This window comes from Podarcis muralis, chromosome 13, assembly GCF_964188315.1.
Source record: "Podarcis muralis chromosome 13, rPodMur119.hap1.1, whole genome shotgun sequence".
NCBI lineage: Eukaryota > Metazoa > Chordata > Lepidosauria > Squamata > Lacertidae > Podarcis > Podarcis muralis.
The window spans coordinates 45,783,360-45,802,577 of NC_135667.1; the positions used below are offsets into that span (position 1 = coordinate 45,783,360).

The following is a 19,218-nucleotide window of genomic DNA, read 5'->3' on the forward strand; positions in this document are numbered from 1 at the left end:
GTTGCAGCACTTTTTGGGCTTGTGGGGGGGGGGATTCTTACAATTCAATGAAGGTTGTTGTCTTCTCTCCTTTAACTTAAAACAAAGCTAAGCTGCTGCTCCAAGCTGTGCCTTGTCGGCTCAGCAGCCTTGCCTGTTGCCCTCAGGTATGACAGAGAACATAGAATCATATAATTTGTAGAGTTGGAAGGGACCCCAAGGTCATCTCATCCAACCCCCTGCAATGCGGGAATCTTTCACCCAATACAGTGGTACCTCAGGTTACAGATGCTTCAGGTTACAGACGCTTCAGGTTACAGACTCCGCTAACCCAGAAATAGTACCTCGGGTTAAGAACTTTGCTTCAGGATGAGAACACAAATTGTGTGGCGGTGGCGCAGTGGCAGTGGGAGGCCCCATTAGCTAAAGTGGTACGTCAGGTTAAGAGCAGTTTCAGGTTAAGAACGGACCTCCAGAACGAATTAAGTTCTTAACCTGAGGTACCACTGTACAGGGATCGAACCCACAACCTTGAGATTAAGAGTCTCGTGCTCCACCAACTGAGCTAAGCATGGTCCCATTGTACTGAAGTAAGTTTCAGCTCCAGTCTGGTGGAATTGGGGTGGGAGGTGCCATCTTGTCTTTCGCCTTGGGTAGCAAAATGTATTGGGCAAACCCTAATAAGAGTCTCCCAAGCTTTAGTGCCACTGTATTCTGCTCTGGTCAGACCTCACCTGGAGTACTGTGTCCAGTTCTGGGCACCACAGTTCAAGAAGGACACTGACAAACTGGAACGTGTCCAGAGGAGGACAACCAAAATGGTCAAAGGCCTGGAAATGATGCCTTATGAGGAACGGCTAAGGGAGCTGGGCATGTTTAGCCTGGAGAAGAGGAGGTTAAGGGGTGATATGATAGCCATGTTCAAATATATAAAAGGATGTCATATAGAGGAGGGAGAAAGGTTGTTTTCTGCTGCTCCAGAGAAGCGGACACGGAGCAATGGATCCAAACTACAAGAAAGAAGATTCCACCTAAACATTAGGAAGAACTTCCTGACAGTAAGAGCTGTTCGACAGTGGAATTTGCTGCCAAGGAGTGTGGTGGAGTCTCCTTCTTTGGAGGTCTTTAAGCAGAGGCTTGACAACCATATGTCAGGAGTGCTCTGATGGTGTTTCCTGCTTGGCAGGGGGTTGGACTCGATGGCCCTTGTGGTCTATTCCAACTATTCTATGATTCTATGAAATGAACGTCTCACAAAAGATGAACATTGCCCTGTGAAAATTTCCAAAACAAAAGTAGTTCAAGAGATCTTTTTCTCAGACGTATCATACAACGTATCATACAGCGGTTCTCAACCTGTGGGTCCCCAGATGTTGTTGGACTACAACTCCCATCATCCCTAAGCTTTGGCCTTGCTAGCTAGGGATGATGGGAGTTGTAGTTCAACAACATCTGGGGACCCACAGGTTGAGAAAGGCTGGATTAGATTGATAATATGCTATCAGATCCAGAAGAGGCGGGAAGTTAGACAAGAAGTTGGGTAACTATCATGAGAATTACTGGAATCAGACAAAAATTTCTGACAATTCTCTTTTTAGAAAGTACATTCTGCTAGGGCATACAGACAGATTGGAGAAACTGAACTTTGGCTGAGTCACGGACCCCTACCATATTTTTCAGTGGAAAGTTCATCCTGACACTGCAATCTCTGAAGCTGCAGCCAGGCAGCGCTATTTTTTTCTGACCCAGCCTATGCAAATAATACCCATCCATATTGCTGGTGGTGGGGTATTGTGTCTGAGAATCCATATTGCTGGTGGTGGGGTATTGTGCTGGTACCTCTGGTGCCAAATATTGTATCACAAGGTATACACAGAGCCTAGAACAGAGCAGATTTCTGGAGTAGTATTCGGTGGAATGTGAACATTTTCAACCTACAGCAAGTATGTGCTGCATATAAGATAAAGCAAAGAATTTTTGTTCTTCAGGTGCTGAACTTGGTGCAGTGAAAACATGTGAACTCTGTAAGCAGAGCCTTACTGTAGATCTGGATGATTTTAACGTGAACGACTATTACAGGAATCATCAGCAGTCTCGGGTAAGAAACGAAAGGGGCGCCCTGATAAGGTCTTCATCTGAACCGTTATTTATTTCTTACTCGCCTTTCATTGTAAGGTCCGAGAACAGGCTACGGGTATTAAACAGAACAGGTAACCTGAACTTCTTGTTGCACAAAGACCTGTAGGTCTTCATGGAAAACAGAAAGTTCAAGGGAGAGATGTGCAGTTACTCAGTTTTCATATTTTAAGCAATGTCTAACTTCCCATATAATGCTAGTTGATGATCATTTTCTAAAACCTGCTCATCACCTTGGACAATTAATTTTAAGCAAAGAAAACTTGCAATTAAATGAAGTCATTACATGACTTTTTAGGTAGAGATGAAAGTGCTGTGACGAGAGGGAATCCCGCCATGTCTTTATTCTACAGGGATTTCAGTTCATCAGTGTTCTCAGAGGTTTTTTATTTTGTGTTTTTCAAATGGCAACATACCTTAGTAAACTCTTAAAACCTGCATCTTTTAACTTTTAACTGGAGTGGGAGTGGTACTGAAGAGACGATGCCATGCTAAAAGCCGAACACCCAGTATCATAACACTACTGTATATAAATGTATGTTATATCTACTTTATATTGGTTTGGCTCTTCAGTTCTTCTGTATCTTACAAGAAAAATTCAGCAATTGGTAGAAGCTTATTTGAAAGGCACCTGTGCTTGGAGAAATGTTTGCTGCCCTAGTTGAGCTGGAAATGATAGAAAATCCCAAATGAAACTACCAGGATGAATAATATTCTAATGAAGAATGGTGTGCACTTTTATATAGAAAAAATATGGCCAGGAAAGACATGTTTATGATTATCCAGATGGCAGTAAACTAGGACCAGACATCTAAAGTGCAGAGGGACAGATAGCCATTTAAATAGGCCAAAGCACCACAGGAAAAATTACCGTATTTTTCACACTATAGGACGCACCGGACCATAGGACGCACCGGACCATAGGAGGGGGAGAACAGGGGAAAAAATTTCTCCCCCTCTCTGCTCAGCGCCCCTTCAGTGAAGCGGCAGGAGAAACGGAGCCCCTTCCATTTCTCCTCCCGCTTGGCTGAAGGGGCGCTGCGCAGCTCTCCTTCTCTGCTGAAGCCAGGAGAGTCTTGCTCTCCTGGCTTCAGCAAAAAGAACCCAAAGCCTTTGGAGCGCAGCGCGAGGTCCTGCTGCGCTCCAAAGGCTTCAGGCAGCTATCCCTGAAGCCTGGAGAGCGAGAGGGGTCAGTGCACACTGACCCCTCTCGCTCTCCAGGCTTCAGCGAAAGCAGCGTGAAGCCTCCGGAGCGCGGAGGGAGCGCTCCCTCTGCGCTTCGGAGGCTTTGTGTTGCTATCGCTGAAGCCAAGGAGCCTGCATTCGCTCCATAGGACGCGCACACATTTCCCCTTAAATTTTGGAGGGGGGAAAGTGCGTCCTATAGAGCGAAAAATACAGTAAATTTGTAGAGAAACGCTGTGTGTTTGTGTTTACACGCCAATGCAAGAAGCCTCTGAGCCAAGATTAGTGAGTTGGAGTGCTTGGGTTTAAAAGACGGCATAGATACAGCAGGTGTATTGAAAACCTGGCAGAATGGGCAGAACTGGTGGGATAAGGTTATCTCGGAAAACAAATTCTAGAGGAACAACAAGGAAGCATTACTGGTGGTGGGAGTCACTCCGTACCTCAAAGAGCACCAAGTCCGACAATTTAGAAATCACAAAAGGGGCAGACTCATCTATGGAATCAGGGTGTTTACCCCCAAGAGTCATTTAGTACTGGGAATATACTATCATCCCCCTTAACAAAATGTCCATGACGATAATGAAGTGGAGAATGAAATGAATAAGGCATCCAAAGGGGGACATTTTGTAGAAACTGGCAGCTTCAATTGACTAGGTAAATTCACGACAGAGAGGTAGCATTTCTAGATGCCCTGCAGTGACTGTGCCTTATAACAGCTATTGATGAAAATGGCGAGAGAGGAGGTCACCCTGGACTTAATCTTAAGTGGTACCCAGGAACTAGTGCGAGACGTAAGTGTTGCTGAACTGATTGGGAACAGCAGTTGTGAAGCTGTCAAAGTCAACATAGATGTAAGTTGACAATCTCCATGTTTGGCTTCCAAAGGAGAAACTTTTAGAAAATAAGGATATTGATAAAAGGGAAGTTGAAAGGGAATGCTGAAGGCTATTTAAGACCAGAACATTAGAAGCTCAGCTAGACTGAACATGTAGCACAAAGACCAAGTGGGTGCCATCATGGTCAATGAGAAGAATCAAGGAAGCCATTGGAGACAAGCAGGCATCCTTCAGAAAATGGAAATCTTGCCTAAATCAGAAGGAAAAGGCAACACAAGCTTTGGCGAAAGAAATGCAAGCAGACAACAAGGCACTCTTGAAGAGCCTCAGAGCTAGGGGGCAAATGCGGCCATTCAGGACCCTCCCCAAACCATGCACCCTCCTCAGACCCTTCACTGCCTCTTATCTGTGTCCTCTCAAGGGTTTCTGCCTGGCTGAAATATGTCCTTGAACTGCAGCCATGCCAATATCTTGGATGGAGAATGGTATGGAAGGAAACTTCTGGCTTTTTGTGGCTGGGATGTAATGTTGCTCCACCCAACAATGTCATGCAGAACCCACAGAGTTCTGTCTGAGGCAGAAAAATGTTGCCATCCCTGCAGCTAGCAATGCAAAAAGTTCTGAAATCTGCAGGGAGCCTCCATGAATAGAAAAGGCCTCCTTGCTTCAGAAGCTCATGGAAGGCAACCAGGGTCATGTGGAGTTGCTCACCCAGTTGTGGCAGAAACTCAAAAGCCTTTCTCCCCCTACATACAGGCCCAGGATGAACTGATGAACTCAGGCCTCTATCTGGTGCTGTTGCTTCACCTGTATGAGCAAAGGTTTGCCGAACTCATGAGATTAAACTACAACCAAGCCTCCAGAGATCGGGTAAGAGGAGAACGATATCTAATTCCATCTCATTGTTTATACACGGCAACCTAGGTTCACTAGCCTCCCATCAGTGATTGCTGTGATAAGTTATGTATGCAGTGTTTGATGTAAAAGTGACCCAAACTCTTAGGGTCATGTTCCAAGGAGCAGAAATTGGACTCTGTCCCCCCAAACTCTTAGGGTCATGTTCCAAGGAGCAGAAATTGGCCTCTGTCCTATAGAATTGGACTCTGCATCTTCCCTTTGCTGCTTTCATTTTTTCTGCTGAAAATACTAGGGTACCTAAACTGGTAAAGGGTGAAGCAGCTGTGAGATGAATCGCATCATGCGGTTAGACTCAACTGCCCTGCTATGCTGGTTGTGAGACAGGGCAATCCTACACATGTTCTTAGAAGTAAGTCCTACTCTGCCCAATGGGCACTAGGGTGCGTGTTTAGGATTGCAGCCTAAAACCAGTTGATGCCAGTTCTTCATCTTTTATCGCAGGGCATTCTATTCTGCCTCTGGCTAATCTGATGTCAGTACAGGACCGTAAGCACTGCCATAAAAAATCTGTGCTACAATGTGATTGTTTCCAAGGGCTGTCTTCAGTCTGCACTTGTAGCAACCATAGCTGTACATGAATTCTGTATCTGTCAGCATCTTTGGCCATTTGGTAATTAGATCCTGTCAGATAACTGCTAAATCAGTTACACATTTATGACCCCTTTTTGCTACTTACAGGGTTGCATGGGGCTGGCTTTCAGACACTATCATATCTTTCACCCACCACACAAGTGCACTTCCCTTTGCCTCATGCGTCTCATTTATGACATCAGAAACAAGCGAGCAAAGAAATAAATAAAGTGACTTAGCTACGAAATTAACATTCCTCGTTAATGTCTAAAACGTCATAAATATCCAGGATGCCTTAAACAGGCCAATAGCTTTAATATGACCGTATGTAAGGTACGCGGGATGCAGGTGGCGCTGTGGGTAAAAGCCTCAGCGCCTTGGGCTTGCCGATTGAAAGGTCGGCGGTTCGAATCCCCGCAGCGGGGTGCGCTCCCATTGTTCGGTCCCAGCGCCTGCCAACCTAGCTGTTCGAAAGCACTCCCAGGTGCAAGTAGATAAATAGGGACCGCTTTCTAGCGGGAAGGTAAACGGCGTTTCCGTGTGCGGCTCTGGCTCGCCAGAGCAGCGATGTCACGCTGGCCATGTGACCCGGAAGTGTCTCCGGACAGCGCTGGCCCCCGGCCTCTTGAGTGAGATGGGCGCACAACCCTAGAGTCTGTCAAGACTGGCCCGTACGGGCAGGGGTACCTTTACCTTTTTATGTAAGGTACACATATAAAAAAAGGAACCTACAGGTGCTTATTGGTATGTACTTTAGCAGAAATGCATGCCTTACTTGTGACATCGTATACCAAACTGCCAAAATTCTAGGTGTCTTTCCAAGTTTTTTTCAAACCTACTGTCTTCTGCTTGAAGACCCTACAGAACCCCCCTCCCCCCAATTTAGGACTGCACTCCCAAAAGGTATCCAGCCATAGGTCCGTGGGCAAAGAAAGCAATTTCTTTTTCATTTTATAGACAAACAAAACATTTACCTATCGATTGTCTCTTTTAACATTATTTTCACTGTACCTTACATTTCCGCAATGGGATGGTTCACCCACTTGTCTTGGATTTTTAAGATGTTTCTTTAAAGCGCCTTTTCCGCAGGCCATGCCAACAACATTGGTGTTGAAATTCTATGTGTCTTGTCACTCTTATTAGGAACAACATGTATTAATCCTTTTTTCCTTTCCCCCTAGCTCTCAAGACAGCCTAGAACAGAGGAAAACCAAAGTAGGTTTATGTAGGGCTTACAGCAACTCCTACTATTTCTCAGTAACTTTTTGCAGTATTCCTGATAAAGGACTCTTAGATCTACCAAGATGCTAGATTCCCTTACGGTGCATCTAATCAGAGGTGCAAGTGTCTCATTAAGCCACAGGCACTGCAGAAGATGCTCTGGTTTCTCTAAATAACAAAGGGAAGCTGTGTGATTTTAGAAGAACTGGAGGTTTGTCAAAATGGGAATTATATTCCATGGGGCTTTATGAAAATGGGAAGTGTTTCCTAGCCCTTGTTTGCTTTGTACAAAGGAGAGCTCAAGGTATCTGAAAGGGTAGAAATTAATTGACAAGCAGGGGGAGAGAGTTATAGTGGTTGTATTATAAACAAGTAGGGACTGAAGCCCAAGCGCAGCTTCATCCACTTGTCCAACAAGGATGCTGGTAGCAGCTTCTCCCTGTAACTTACCACAATGAACATGAATGGGGAAAACCAGTTGCACAGACTCCTTCCTCTGTCTTACAGGGAGCCTATGTCTTTTGTTTAAGCATTGGAAATAGGCAAATAGATGAATAGTCATTATTGGGAGGAAGGTGTTTTGTCCCAGTAGCCCCTGGTGCAATCTGAGCTGAGTTTTGCATTCTGCATGGTGTTAACAAGTCTGCAACCCTCTACTTACCTAGGAGTAAATCTCACAGGGGTTCTTATAGAAGATTGAGCTTTAAAAGCCCTTTTACCACCTCCTGGAAATTAGCTTGACACTGTGGCAAACGTAAAACTTCGCTTTGAGGCACAGCTTTTTTCCTCTCCCTTTTTTTTAAGTTTGACAGTGCATTTCAGGAAATTTGAAATTCCCCATCTTGCTTGCTGCATTGTGACATTTTAATGAATGCTAATAGAGGTGTTGCCCTATTGTGCCATTTAGACCTGTTCATTGATGGTAAATACTATGCACATTTACTTAGAAAAAAACCCTCCTAGTTCAGATTACAGCCTACCAGGTTTATTGTGCTTTCCAGACTAGAGCAGGAAGAACAATCCTCAGTCAGCAGGTATAGTTGTGTATATTTGTATGTGTGTATAATATGTATACACTCAGGTGGATATGCAGTGATGCAAAAAAGCTGTAAGATTCAAGAAGGCCACTGGTAGTTCTATATAAGGCTTAAACAAACCGATACTATAATGACGACTAATCACAACAGCAATAACTGGTGATAACAATAACCCTTCCTTTGTTAAGTAACATCAACAGTGGGTATGAAATTGATAGAGGCCTGTCTTGGCTCAAGCAAAGACTTCCTTGTGTAAATTCTCATATAGCAATTTCACACTGGAATCTCCATTTGAAGTGCCTTGGGAAACCGAAGGCTTCTCCCCATTGGTTTCTGGGCGTTTTGCTTATTCTTTTGCAAACAGACTGTAGCGTATCATCTTCAGTAGGCGGGTGAAAGCTATGGGGTTGGCTTTTATTAGGATTTGTAATAGTAAAGCTTGAATAGATACAGTGATAGAGTTTGCATCTGGGTTAGTGGCAGGGTCTTCTTCTTCCGCTTTTGTCTGTTTTATATTAGGGGTATGTCTGAAAGCAAGGACAAGTCTAACACACAAGGACTGTGATGCTCCACTGCCTATAATATATACTGTACAGTGCTTAGAAAATGTTTAGGGGTACTCTCATTTTCCTACTCATGTTGAAATACTGCCCCTCAATGAGGCCAAACTTAAGATTCACAAAATGTTTAGGGGTAGGTATACACCTGCGTACTCCCAGAAAAAAGCACTGTGTGTGTGTATGGGAGCACGCACGCACGCACGCACGCACACACACACACACACACACACCTTCAAGGTGTCCAAAGAAAATTGGTTTTCCGTCAACATACCCACATGGCTCCTACCCCTTTTGAAGTTCCCAGATAAGAGTAACATTCAAATCAAGAGGCCTGTTATATTTAGCTAACTTACAGAAATGTTGCAAACAGCTATTTAGCATGGTCAGTTATGCCCCAGTAATGCCCCAACTCGTGGTGTCCAATGTGGTTAACGAGCAATGAGGTGAAATGCACTCTGCATGTACCAAGGGCGTTTCCTTCCTTTATAATATCACATTTTGGAGCTGAGCGCTGCAGCCTCAGTAGAACTTGAAGCTGTGCTCCAAGTTATCTCTGCACATCCTCTTGACTTCTTGAGTTCCCTCTCTCTTTATAGAATGGTTGTGCAAGCTTATGCTGTGAAAAAGTTGAATTGAAAATAAAACATTTGGACTGCAATCGTAACCCAACTTACCTGGGAGTAAGCTCCACTTAATTCAGTATGACTTACTTCTGAGTAGACATGGTTATTAGAATTGCACTGTTAGAAGGACACCTTTTCTCTCCATACAATCATAGGAAAATATAATTGGAAAGGGTTTCATTGGTCATCATTCACCCTTTTCTCCCCCACGACCAGATTGCCTGCACACCTACAGTTCTTGCATTGTTTACAGCAGTCATGGGGGACTGACACCAGTACAGGCCTCCTTAAAGCAGCCCTTCATTTATTTGAGCCGCATTTCCTAACATAACATATATCCACATCCTTTCAGATAGTCCTAGCATATGGCAAGTAGGAGTTAACTAAATTTGGCACCTTGGATGCCTTACTTTTTGGGCTCTCTGGCTCCTCTATTTTATGAAATGTGTCAAAACAAGTCTCTGGAGATAAGTAATTAAATTTGGATTTATGGTGAACATTTGAGCCTCCGTTGCTCTTTTGAGTAATAGTGTATTGAATGCATTTAAGGCAATTGCCACATTATACAGAAAAGCGTTCTAAGAAGTGATTTATTTCCTCCATCTTTGCAGATTCAGCCAATTCTGGCAACAGTGGGTAAAAGAGCTCTCAAGGAGGATCTTAGGAGGAGACCTCTTTGGGAATCTGACAGAGAGCCCTTCTTCACATCCTTCAACTTTCACTCTTACTTAACACCAGGCCACAATAAGTATGTACGCCATTCATATTCCGTGTCACCCATTGAAATCAAAAGACTTTTTAAGGGTCTGGGGTTGTTTTGGCTGTTTGTGTGGTTTGATTCTTGTGGGTTTTTCCCCTTTTGTTTTCGTTTTTGAAGTTGCAATATTGACTGACAATCTTTTTAAAACAACATGGGTTATTAACAGCAACTTGCAGAGTGTAAACTTTTTAATCTCTCCTACTTCCTGGCCCCCAGCTACTCAAATCAAAATTCAAAACGTTGGCTAGGGTTTCACGAGTGTGTTGTGTGTGTGCTTTGACTGACAAACCGTCCGAGATGGCAAACTAGGTATCTACATTTGCAGCACCTGCCCTACTAGAATCCACTCTGCACCATTTCAGACATGCGCCTTTGGGGTCAGGGTTCCCTGGAGATAAAAGCAATGTTTTGTACGTTAAAACTGAGTTGTTGTACGCCCAGCCTTTTCACAGGACATTTCATGGCACAGAAATGTAAATGTATTGATGTACTGTTGTATGACCAGTCTTTTAACATTATTGCCTTCCTTTTGAATGGCAAGCCCTAATAAAAAATATTTAATCTTTTGTTCACTCCTCAGGCACCCCCTCCCATGTTCTTTTTAAAAAATTTGATCAGTAAGTGAACAGGTTGTTGCTTTGGAGGGAGATTCCCACAGGTGAATATCAGCTAGCCAGGGCATTCCCCTTGTGACAGAACTTTCAGGAGAGATGCTCTAAGGCAATCTGTGCCTCTCTCTCCTTCCCACCCATCCCTGCTGCATCACGCAGCCAACATAGACCGCCAATTCCTGGGTTCTGTACAGCAGCTGCAACACTGCCAACGCTGGATTGCTGCTAAAATAGTAATAGCAGCAAATGCAGCTTGAATGACTTCAGATTACAACGGACCCTCCGGATACGAATTAAATTTGTTCCAGGGGTCCGTCCGCAACCTGAAAAGTCTGTAGGCAGAGGCGCCGCTTCTGCGCACATGGCACAATTTAGCGCTTCTGCGCACGGTGAAACCCGGAAGTATGCACTTCTGGGTTTGCCACGTTCGTAACCCAAAAGTTACATATCCAGAGTGATACGTAACTAGAGGGTCCACCGTATACTAAGAGCCCACACTGGAAAGAGGCCATGAAACTTGAAGGTTAGAGCAAATTTCTCCCGTTTTCACAATTGTAGCAGAACTTGCACTTACTGCTGTGTTGCAATTGCTGGTGTCAAATGTGAAAAGAAGGCTTTTGAAAACATGTATTACTGGTATTTAGAGCGAATTGATTTGCATACGGAGAGGCACTTTGGATGTAGTCATCTGCCCCAGTGGTGGAGTCCTTTCCCAAGGAAGCCTCCGATAGAATGGCATTCCTCATTGGGTGTCATCCAGAGCTGTCATGCCTTTCACAAACGCATGTGCGCTCTGTTTCAGAATGGGTTTGCTTGGTCCATTGTGTTTTAGCACTGAAGGGCTTAACTGGTCCAGTGCAGTGCCTTGAATTGTAGCTCAAAAGGCAACTTCTCACAGCACCTGCCTCTGTTTCAAAAAGAGAGCATTGCTTAAGCTCCTTCCCTTAATGATGTTACCACTCCCGTCTTCTATCTAGACATGTGCATTAGAGTTTTTAAGAGTTGAATTCCAGAGGTTTCTCCACATGTTGATACAATTCAGTGGCTGATACATTGGGTGGAGCCCACTAGCATTCAGATTGTCTTAGCTGAGAATGAGCTTCCTTGGTTGCTCTCCTTAAAGGCCATGTGAGCAGTTTGTGAGGTAGGCGATGGGAAAGCTAAAAGGTTTGGGACAAGTTGCGTTTAACAATTGGGCTGAGTCCACATTTCGTTCATCTCAAAAGACTGCAAGACTGACATTCTCGAAATTCATCTTAAGTCCAGATATAGCCACTGAAGAGGAATTTCTGCCATTACCAATCTTGGGATCAATCAGAGTTGAATTTTTGCAACTTTAATTAAAATGACGCACTGCACAGTGAATGGTAAATTCTGAGAAAGCAAGAAATGGGGCAAAAGAGGTTTTTGGCTTCTTGCGACTACTGAAAACCATGGAAGAAGATGAAGAGTCTGCTTTTGCTGAAACGGATGGGGAAATGAAGCTTTATTCCAAGATTCTAGAAGGCTTTTTTTTTTAAAAGCAAAAGTAATTACTTTAAAAGTTGCCAGTTTCTTTTCCAGCATCTTTTCACATTATTCAGAAGGGTGATAGGAAATGCATTTAATCTGAAGCATTTTTCCAGTAATTGCAAACAAACAAACAAACAAAGCAAACTTCTCATTATTTTGGGATATAACTCTTCCCTCCTTGTACGGAATGCAATGATAGTTGTCTGGTTGTGTTTTATTCACCTTGAAAGCAGAGAGGGGAATAACATGGTCAAGACTGTTGTTAAGGGGTGGCTATGGTACTGTCATAATTACTGAGGGAGAGTCTGAGGGAATGGCAGCAGCATACACATCTGGGAAGAGCCTTCCCTCCTTTCTGGCCTGCTATTGCACTTAATTCCTGAATATATATTGACCAACAGGCTTGCCTTCTGGGGCAGAAGGCATTTCCATGACAATTCCTTTGTCAAAACGTTGAAGAAGTGCTCATACGGCACATCAACATTCCTGGGGCAGAAGCTTTGGTTTCAGAGAATATCCATTTCAGTGAACATGGGTACTGAGTTCTCAGGCCTGCACCATTTTCACGCCTGCATTGGAATCCTCTGTTCAATATTGCTGCAAAAGGGTTAGTGCTTCGTTTGTAAAATGAGAGGTTCCCAGCACCCGAGCCCAGAAATTGGCCTTTTGCCTGGGAGCTTAATTGCCCAGACACACACAAGGCTTGCCTGTGGCTACTTATGAGAGAGATGAAGGCACACTACATATTATCGAAGGCATTGTGACTTCATACATCTCATGGTGGAGTCCAGGGCAAAGCCATTCCAATTTAGCCCTGAAAAACGATCCCCTGAGCAGAGAAGTTGTTTAGCATTAGCCATAAATCAATATGTATGAACATCTTTATCTAAACCAAAAAGATCCCCAGGAAACAAGCAGCAGTCATCAAGGGAAAAGGAACTGGAAAACCTAAGATTGTCTCAGAAACTCCCCATACCATGGCCTGGTATGGCAGCTTCCAGGTACCTAAAGATTAAAGAGACAAAGGTAAACATTTTTATGAACACTTAATATCCAGCTTAAGTGAAAATTACCAGATTTTTTTTATATATACAACAAGTCTCATAATTATTTGAGTAGCAGAAAAGAACTATTCTCCCCTTATCATCCTTAGCTCAGCCACTGTTCAAAAGTTATTGAGTTGGAAGCAAAGGACAAAACGACAACCACAGCATGCCCTGTTCGATTTCCCCCCCTTAATTCCACATTTCTTTCACCCAAGGTCACTCACTAGCATATGCTATCCAAACACAAGTTGTATACTTATTCTGGAAGCAAAAAAAAACAAAAAAAAAACTTTAGTGTCCTGTTGCATTGCTTAGAATGATTGAGAATTAAGTGGGAAAGGGGGGGGAATTGTAGAACCTTTGGCCATCACATCTACACACAGACACAAAATACCCCCAAAAGAAGGTATAATTGTCAAACATGCACTTTGATACGGTATAAAACGAGAAGTACCAGAAAACAAGTTGTCTATAGCTCTTATCCAGCAAGGCAACAACAAAAACAAAATTAAAATTAAAAACAAGTGCCAGTATATTCGTTTTCCACTCAAGAAATGCTGTTGTTCTGAGGACCTTTCTGCAAAAAAAACAACCTGTTTTCTGCAATAAATATGCATTTGTTTCCCATTTTAAGTTCAGGGCAGTGTTTCTGTTGCAGATACAATGCATTTTCTTAAAGTGCTCAGACCGCAACATTTTGTTCTTGGGGGGGGGGGGGGGAGCAGGCCTTGCCTCGAGTGGACAACTCATGCTCATTGTTCCTGTTCAAAATGCAGGTATCTCAGCCCCACACTTGACCTACTCGATGCATTGTTTTGTTTTGTGATCAGTGGGAAATGACACAACCCCCCAGGACCATTTAGCCAACTCCCCGCCGCCACCACTTGTTTGTAGAAGGGCTGATAACCATGTTCAATTCTTTGAAGGCTTGTGAGTTTTGCAAGGAAGTGCCTATCTAGCCGGAGTCGTCATCGTTAAAAGAGGCAGAGGCAAATAGCAACATTCCTGTCTTCTTCACCACCCCCAAGCACACACCCCTTACTCATTTGTCACCAAGAGGCCATCCTGAAGCTGTGAAAACACTTGTGGCACCACTTTCAGTCGTTTTCGCAGAAAGGCCCTCTATACGGCAACAGAATTTAACAGCAGAATGGTTGCTATGGCAGTGGCATGGCTGGGGAAGTATTTATCTCGGGGTATCTCGGCATCAGAGGAATGGCAGATCGAACCACCGTTATTAGGAATTCAAGGGCCCATCACTCTTTTAACTATCCACATGGCTTCAAGAAGTAATCCAAAATAAGAAAGGTGTGTTCTTACCAAGAAGAACACGAGGAAACCTTGCAAGCCCTTCCCTGTTTTAATATTAGAACCAGGAAGAATTAAGGCTTGCATTTTCATTCTCTAAGGAAATGTGGAGAAGACACTGCAGAGACTGGAGCATCCAAAATGAGGCTTTCTAACTCACTCTCTCCAACAAATGAACCACCTTCCCTTTTCTCCCACGGCTCCTCTTTGAGAAGGGCAGACGTACAAGGCCAGGGTTGAATTTCTTCCAGTGTCACATACAAATGGGACTTTTAAAAAAAGTATTTCTCCACATCTCCTTAGCAGTTCACAGTCCTATCTATTGACCCTGCTGTCCTCGGGGGCTTGCTGTTGAGATGGCATGTTATGACAGGTACTCAGGTCCCTCCCTCCCCCCACCCCGGCTTGCCAATCCCCCCACTAGTCTTGCTGTTCGTTCATCTCCATATCAGACACCAGAATGTTCTTCTCTGCAGATTCACTGGGGTTGGAGTTGGTACGGCTGTAGCGGGCACTCTCAAACGCCCCTCGCTCTGAGGTCCTCCGGCGCTTGTACAGATAGATAGCAACTGCTATCAGGGCACACAGTGCTAAGGAGGAGAGGATAACCACCGCGATGGCCTTTGTGTTCTCCAGGAAAGCTGCAAAAGAGAGGGAAGAAGGGTCAGAAGGGAAGGAGACCCGTTTTTGTGGAAGAGCGAGGGGGAGACTCTGTGCACAGAGCTGGCCAGGATTAGTTTCAGTTTGCTTAGCGGGATGGGGAATTTTGAGCAGACACATCGAAATGGGGGAACTCTTGCCATTTGGGTTTCAAAAGAAGCAAATCTCGCTCAATCTCCACCTAACATCTCTCTGCCATCTATATATAAGGGTCTGTTGACTTCTGTTTCAGTGTATCCTAAGAAGTGTGCATGCGCACGAAAGCTAATACCAATAACAAACTTAGCTGGTCTCTAAGGTGAAGGAATTTTTTAAAGTTATTATTATTTTTGTTTCGACTACAGCAGACCGACACGGCTACCTACCCATAACTAATCTCTATGCCAGAGCAGCAACTTTTGCACAGATCTGTCTTGTGCTAAAAACAGCCCCTTTGTGTGCCAAAGAACCAAATTCCGGGGTGAATATTATAAACAGAGGTGTTAAATTCAGAATGTATTCAGCTACTCTAATCATGGGAGAGGAGTAAGAAAGTATGCAGAGCACCGAAGTGCCACTCACTCACTACTAGAAGCTCTGCTCATCCCTCCATCTAAATTATTGCTTGCCACCATGCACTCCTTTGGGAGGAAAAAAAATTAATGAATAAAATAAACCAGGTGGGGATTCCCTGGTGGGGATTGCTGCCATGGGGTGGTCCATTGGGACCCTTCCGCCACGGGCTTCCCCTACTGCTTCAGGTAAGGGAGAGAGGTGGCAGAGGGCAGGTTGTGCTCCAAGCACAAATGAGGAGAGAGGCTGTTTGAGGTAATAATAATAATAATAAATTTTATTTATATCCTGCCCTCCCCAGCCAAGACTGGGCTCAGGGCGGCTAACACCAGGTATAAAAACAATTGATTAAAATACAACTTAAAAACAAGATTAAAATGCAACATTAAGATGCAGCCTCATTTCAGAAGAAACTCAAAAACTTTGGGGAGATGAAAACATCAAATCTTCACCAAGGCCAACTATCCAGACTAGTCCTACGTGGGCCAGAAAAAAGCCAAGGAAGTCCCCAAATAGGAGTTCCACCACAGAAGGAGAAAGGGAAAAGGAAAGAGGGGGAGGGGATCAAGTTGATTCCAAGCCAAAGGCCAGGCGGAACAACTCTGTCTTACAGGCTCTGCGGAAAGAAATCAGATCCTGAGACAGAGTGTTCCACCAGGCCGGAGCCAGTGTTGAAAATGCCCTGGCTCTGGTTGAGGCTAATCTAACTTCCTTAGGGCCCGGGACCTCTAGGGTGTTGCTATTTATGGACCTTAAGGTCCTCCATGGGGCATACCGGGAGAGGCGGTCCCGTAGGTACGAGGGCCCTAGGCCTGTCCAATTCACTTGTGCCCAGTCATTGCAACTGAAGAAGGTCCAGCTTTCCTGCTTCAAATTCTCACCCCCTTCTATAGTGCAAAAGGCACAAGACAACCAGACTGGGAGTCCATCTGTTTCAGGACTGGTGTTCAAAGGAGTGTCAGGAGGCAAAGCCAAGCTCACCTACAAGGAGACACGGCAACCAGTTTCCAGTTTGGTACGTACCTGATCTGGAGAGGCTGCTTTCTTCCGCTGCCATGGAAAGAGAACCCAGACAGTGGCGAGAGGAAGACAGAGAGAGAGAGAGAGAGAGAGAGAGAGAGAGAGAGAGAGAAAGAGAGAGGGTGTTATTAATTTGCCTGTTCCTGGTCCTTTTTCATATGTTGCTTGAAAATAGCTCTTCAGAGCTGCTCAAAACATTACATAGCAAACCCCTCCATGCTTTGCTATTGCATTCCTTTGACTTTCATTAGCTATTGCATTCCTTTGACTTTCAACCCTAAAAATAATAATAAATATAATAAATAATATATCCTCTCTTTCAATTGCAACCACACTTGCCCCCTTGTCCACTGGTAGAGCAACCCTACTTTCTAGCTCTTATTGTCCTTCATTTTTCTCCATAAAGTAACATTAATCAAACGTATTAAGAGTAATACCTTTACTGAACCAATTTAGGAATGATTAAGAGTATGCACGCCTTTCAGCCTTCACAGAACTCTTCATTAGGCAGAATGGAAAAGATTAGATTAGACAAGTCGCCCAGCTCCCTCTCTTATCTACTTGAAAGCCGCCTCGCTTTTCACTAGCTGATGAAGAGTTTCAAGAACCCATAGAACTCTGCAGATTCACACAGCGGCCTAAGCTGACCCAATAAATGATTTCATTCTATCTCAAGTTTTGGGACAACCAAAGGCCGTCTGCAGAGGACAATCCATGTCTAACATATTCTGTTTAAACCACCCAGCGCCCAAGAGGGCCAGGTTTCCAAACAGCACACTGGCTGTCTTTGGTCAAGACTCTTTCTCTTTAAATTATCAGCATTATCCAAAAATCACCGCCACCACAATAGTGGACTAGAAAAAAGTCTCAATGCATGAAGATATATACAGGATTCTATTCTTAAACAAAAGAGAAGTAAGGTCAATCCCCTGCAGTCTCTCTGAGCCACCGAAACCCACCTCACTGGCTGTTGATCATGTGTGATTTAGTGCAACTGGCCCTTACAATGTACAGTGGTACCTCTGGTTGCAAATGGGATCCGTTCCAGAGCCCCGTTCGCAACATGAGCAGAACGCAACCTGTGTCTGGCGATTTGTCGTTTCTGCACATGCGCGTGACGTCATTTTGAGTGTCTGCGCATGCGCAAGCAGCGAAACCTAGAAGTAACCATTTCCGGTACTTCCAGGTCTCCGCGGGATGCAACCTGAAAAGAGGTAACCTGAACCGAATGTAACGAGGTATGACTGTAGTGATGAGGGCCCATTAATAAACCCCAACAAACTCCTGCTCTGATTCCCCGATGCTGAAGTCTGACCCATGGCCATTAGAAGCCTCACCCCACATTTTAGGAGCGTCTCCACCCCCATCGTTCAGCCCGGACACTGAGATCCAGCGCCAAGGGCCTTCTGGCGGTTCCCTCATTACGAGAAGTAAGGTTACAGGGAACCAGACAGAGGGCCTTCTCGGTAGTGGCGCCCACCCTGTGGAACGCCCTCCCTTCAGATGTGAAGGAAATAAGTAGCTATCCTATCTTTAAAAGACATCTGAAGGCAGCCCTGTTCAGGGAAGCTTTTAACATTTAACGCTGTATTGTTTTTAATACTTGATTGGGAGCCGCCCAGCGTGGCTGGGGTAACTCAGCCAGATGGGCGGGGTATAAATAATAATAATAATAATAATTATTATTATTTAGCTCCAAGGCCTTCAAAACCACCCGCTTACCTCGGGTTGTCTTGCAGATGACTCCCATGGTGACGTTGGAGCAGGAGCCCAAGTGCCACACCCCGTTGCTGCTCTGGATCCAGTAGCAGCTGTTTTGGCTGAGCATACTGGGTCCCGTGTCATCCTGCCCCCAGTTAGAATAGTTCACCGCCATGTTGTCATGCCAGACAAGTGTGCCCCCTGCAGAGGAAGGAGAAACATGCTGTGGGGTGGCGGGGTAGGGGGAGAGGGAGAGGGAGAGGGAGGGAGCACCACTGCTGGACGGCAGAAAAGGATCAAAAATTCATTTTCCGAAAGAGGAAACAAGTTTCAAGGATTACTGTCAGATGTGAGTGCAGAAGCCAGGCCCTGTGACCAATAGGACTTTGCAGGACTGGGGCCTTCCTAAGTTTGTTCTGAAGAGGCAAGGCGCGGCCGCACTGGTGAGGCCGAGTGGTAACTCACAGCACCTGGTGGCAAGAGCTGGGCAGGGATATAAGGTCAGCATTTCCCTTCAGCTCTTTGCCACAGCAACATGCTCCCTGCCTTGCTGTGTTTGGCTTCCTGAACCTCGGCTTCTTGACTCCCTGCTTCTTGATCCTCGGACCCCTGACTTCGTGCCTCCTTGCTTCCTGACCTTCGGACCTTTGGCTTCTTGACTCCCGGCTCTCTGAGCCTTGGACTCCTGGCTTCTAGGCCCCCATTCCTGCTTCCACCCTGCCATCTTGCCCCCTGCCGGGACTTTGATTGCCCGTGAACCGGACTGTGACAATTACAGTGTAGTCTGCTGGGCAAAAATGGCTGGGTATAAGCCACCTAAAGGGACGCGGGTGGCACTGTGGTCTAAACCACTGAGCCTCTCGGGCTTGCCGATCAGAAGGTCAGCAGTTCGAATCCCCACGATGGAGTGAGCTCCTGTTGCTCGGCCCCAGCTCCTGCCAACCTAGCAGTTCAAAAGCACGCCCAAAAGTGCAAGTAGA

General features: G+C 44.9%; 2 protein-coding genes across 6 annotated transcripts in view; one reads left to right on the plus strand and one right to left on the minus strand.

Moving 5' to 3' along the window:
• Positions 1 to 10,403, plus strand: part of MARCHF10 (membrane associated ring-CH-type finger 10) — a 33,396-nt gene extending 22,993 nt beyond the window's left edge. For all 5 annotated transcript variants that reach the window (XM_077917523.1, XM_028751737.2, XM_077917521.1 and 2 more), the window contains 4 exons: positions 1,968 to 2,077; positions 4,896 to 5,009; positions 6,809 to 6,842; positions 9,680 to 10,403. In XM_077917523.1, the coding sequence (XP_077773649.1) occupies positions 1,968 to 2,077; positions 4,896 to 5,009; positions 6,809 to 6,842; positions 9,680 to 9,708 (287 nt within the window). In that variant the 3' untranslated portion in view covers positions 9,709 to 10,403. The remainder of the gene's footprint in view (positions 1 to 1,967; positions 2,078 to 4,895; positions 5,010 to 6,808; positions 6,843 to 9,679) is intronic.
• A 1,492-nt stretch (positions 10,404 to 11,895) lies between these two features.
• Positions 11,896 to 19,218, minus strand: part of MRC2 (mannose receptor C-type 2) — a 96,178-nt gene continuing 88,855 nt past the window's right edge. Inside the window, exons 28-30 of the mRNA XM_077917520.1 lie at positions 18,260 to 18,439; positions 16,541 to 16,567; positions 11,896 to 14,946 (exon numbers count right to left, since the gene is read on the minus strand). Coding sequence (XP_077773646.1) covers positions 14,726 to 14,946; positions 16,541 to 16,567; positions 18,260 to 18,439 — 428 coding nt within the window. The 3' untranslated portion in view covers positions 11,896 to 14,725. The remainder of the gene's footprint in view (positions 14,947 to 16,540; positions 16,568 to 18,259; positions 18,440 to 19,218) is intronic.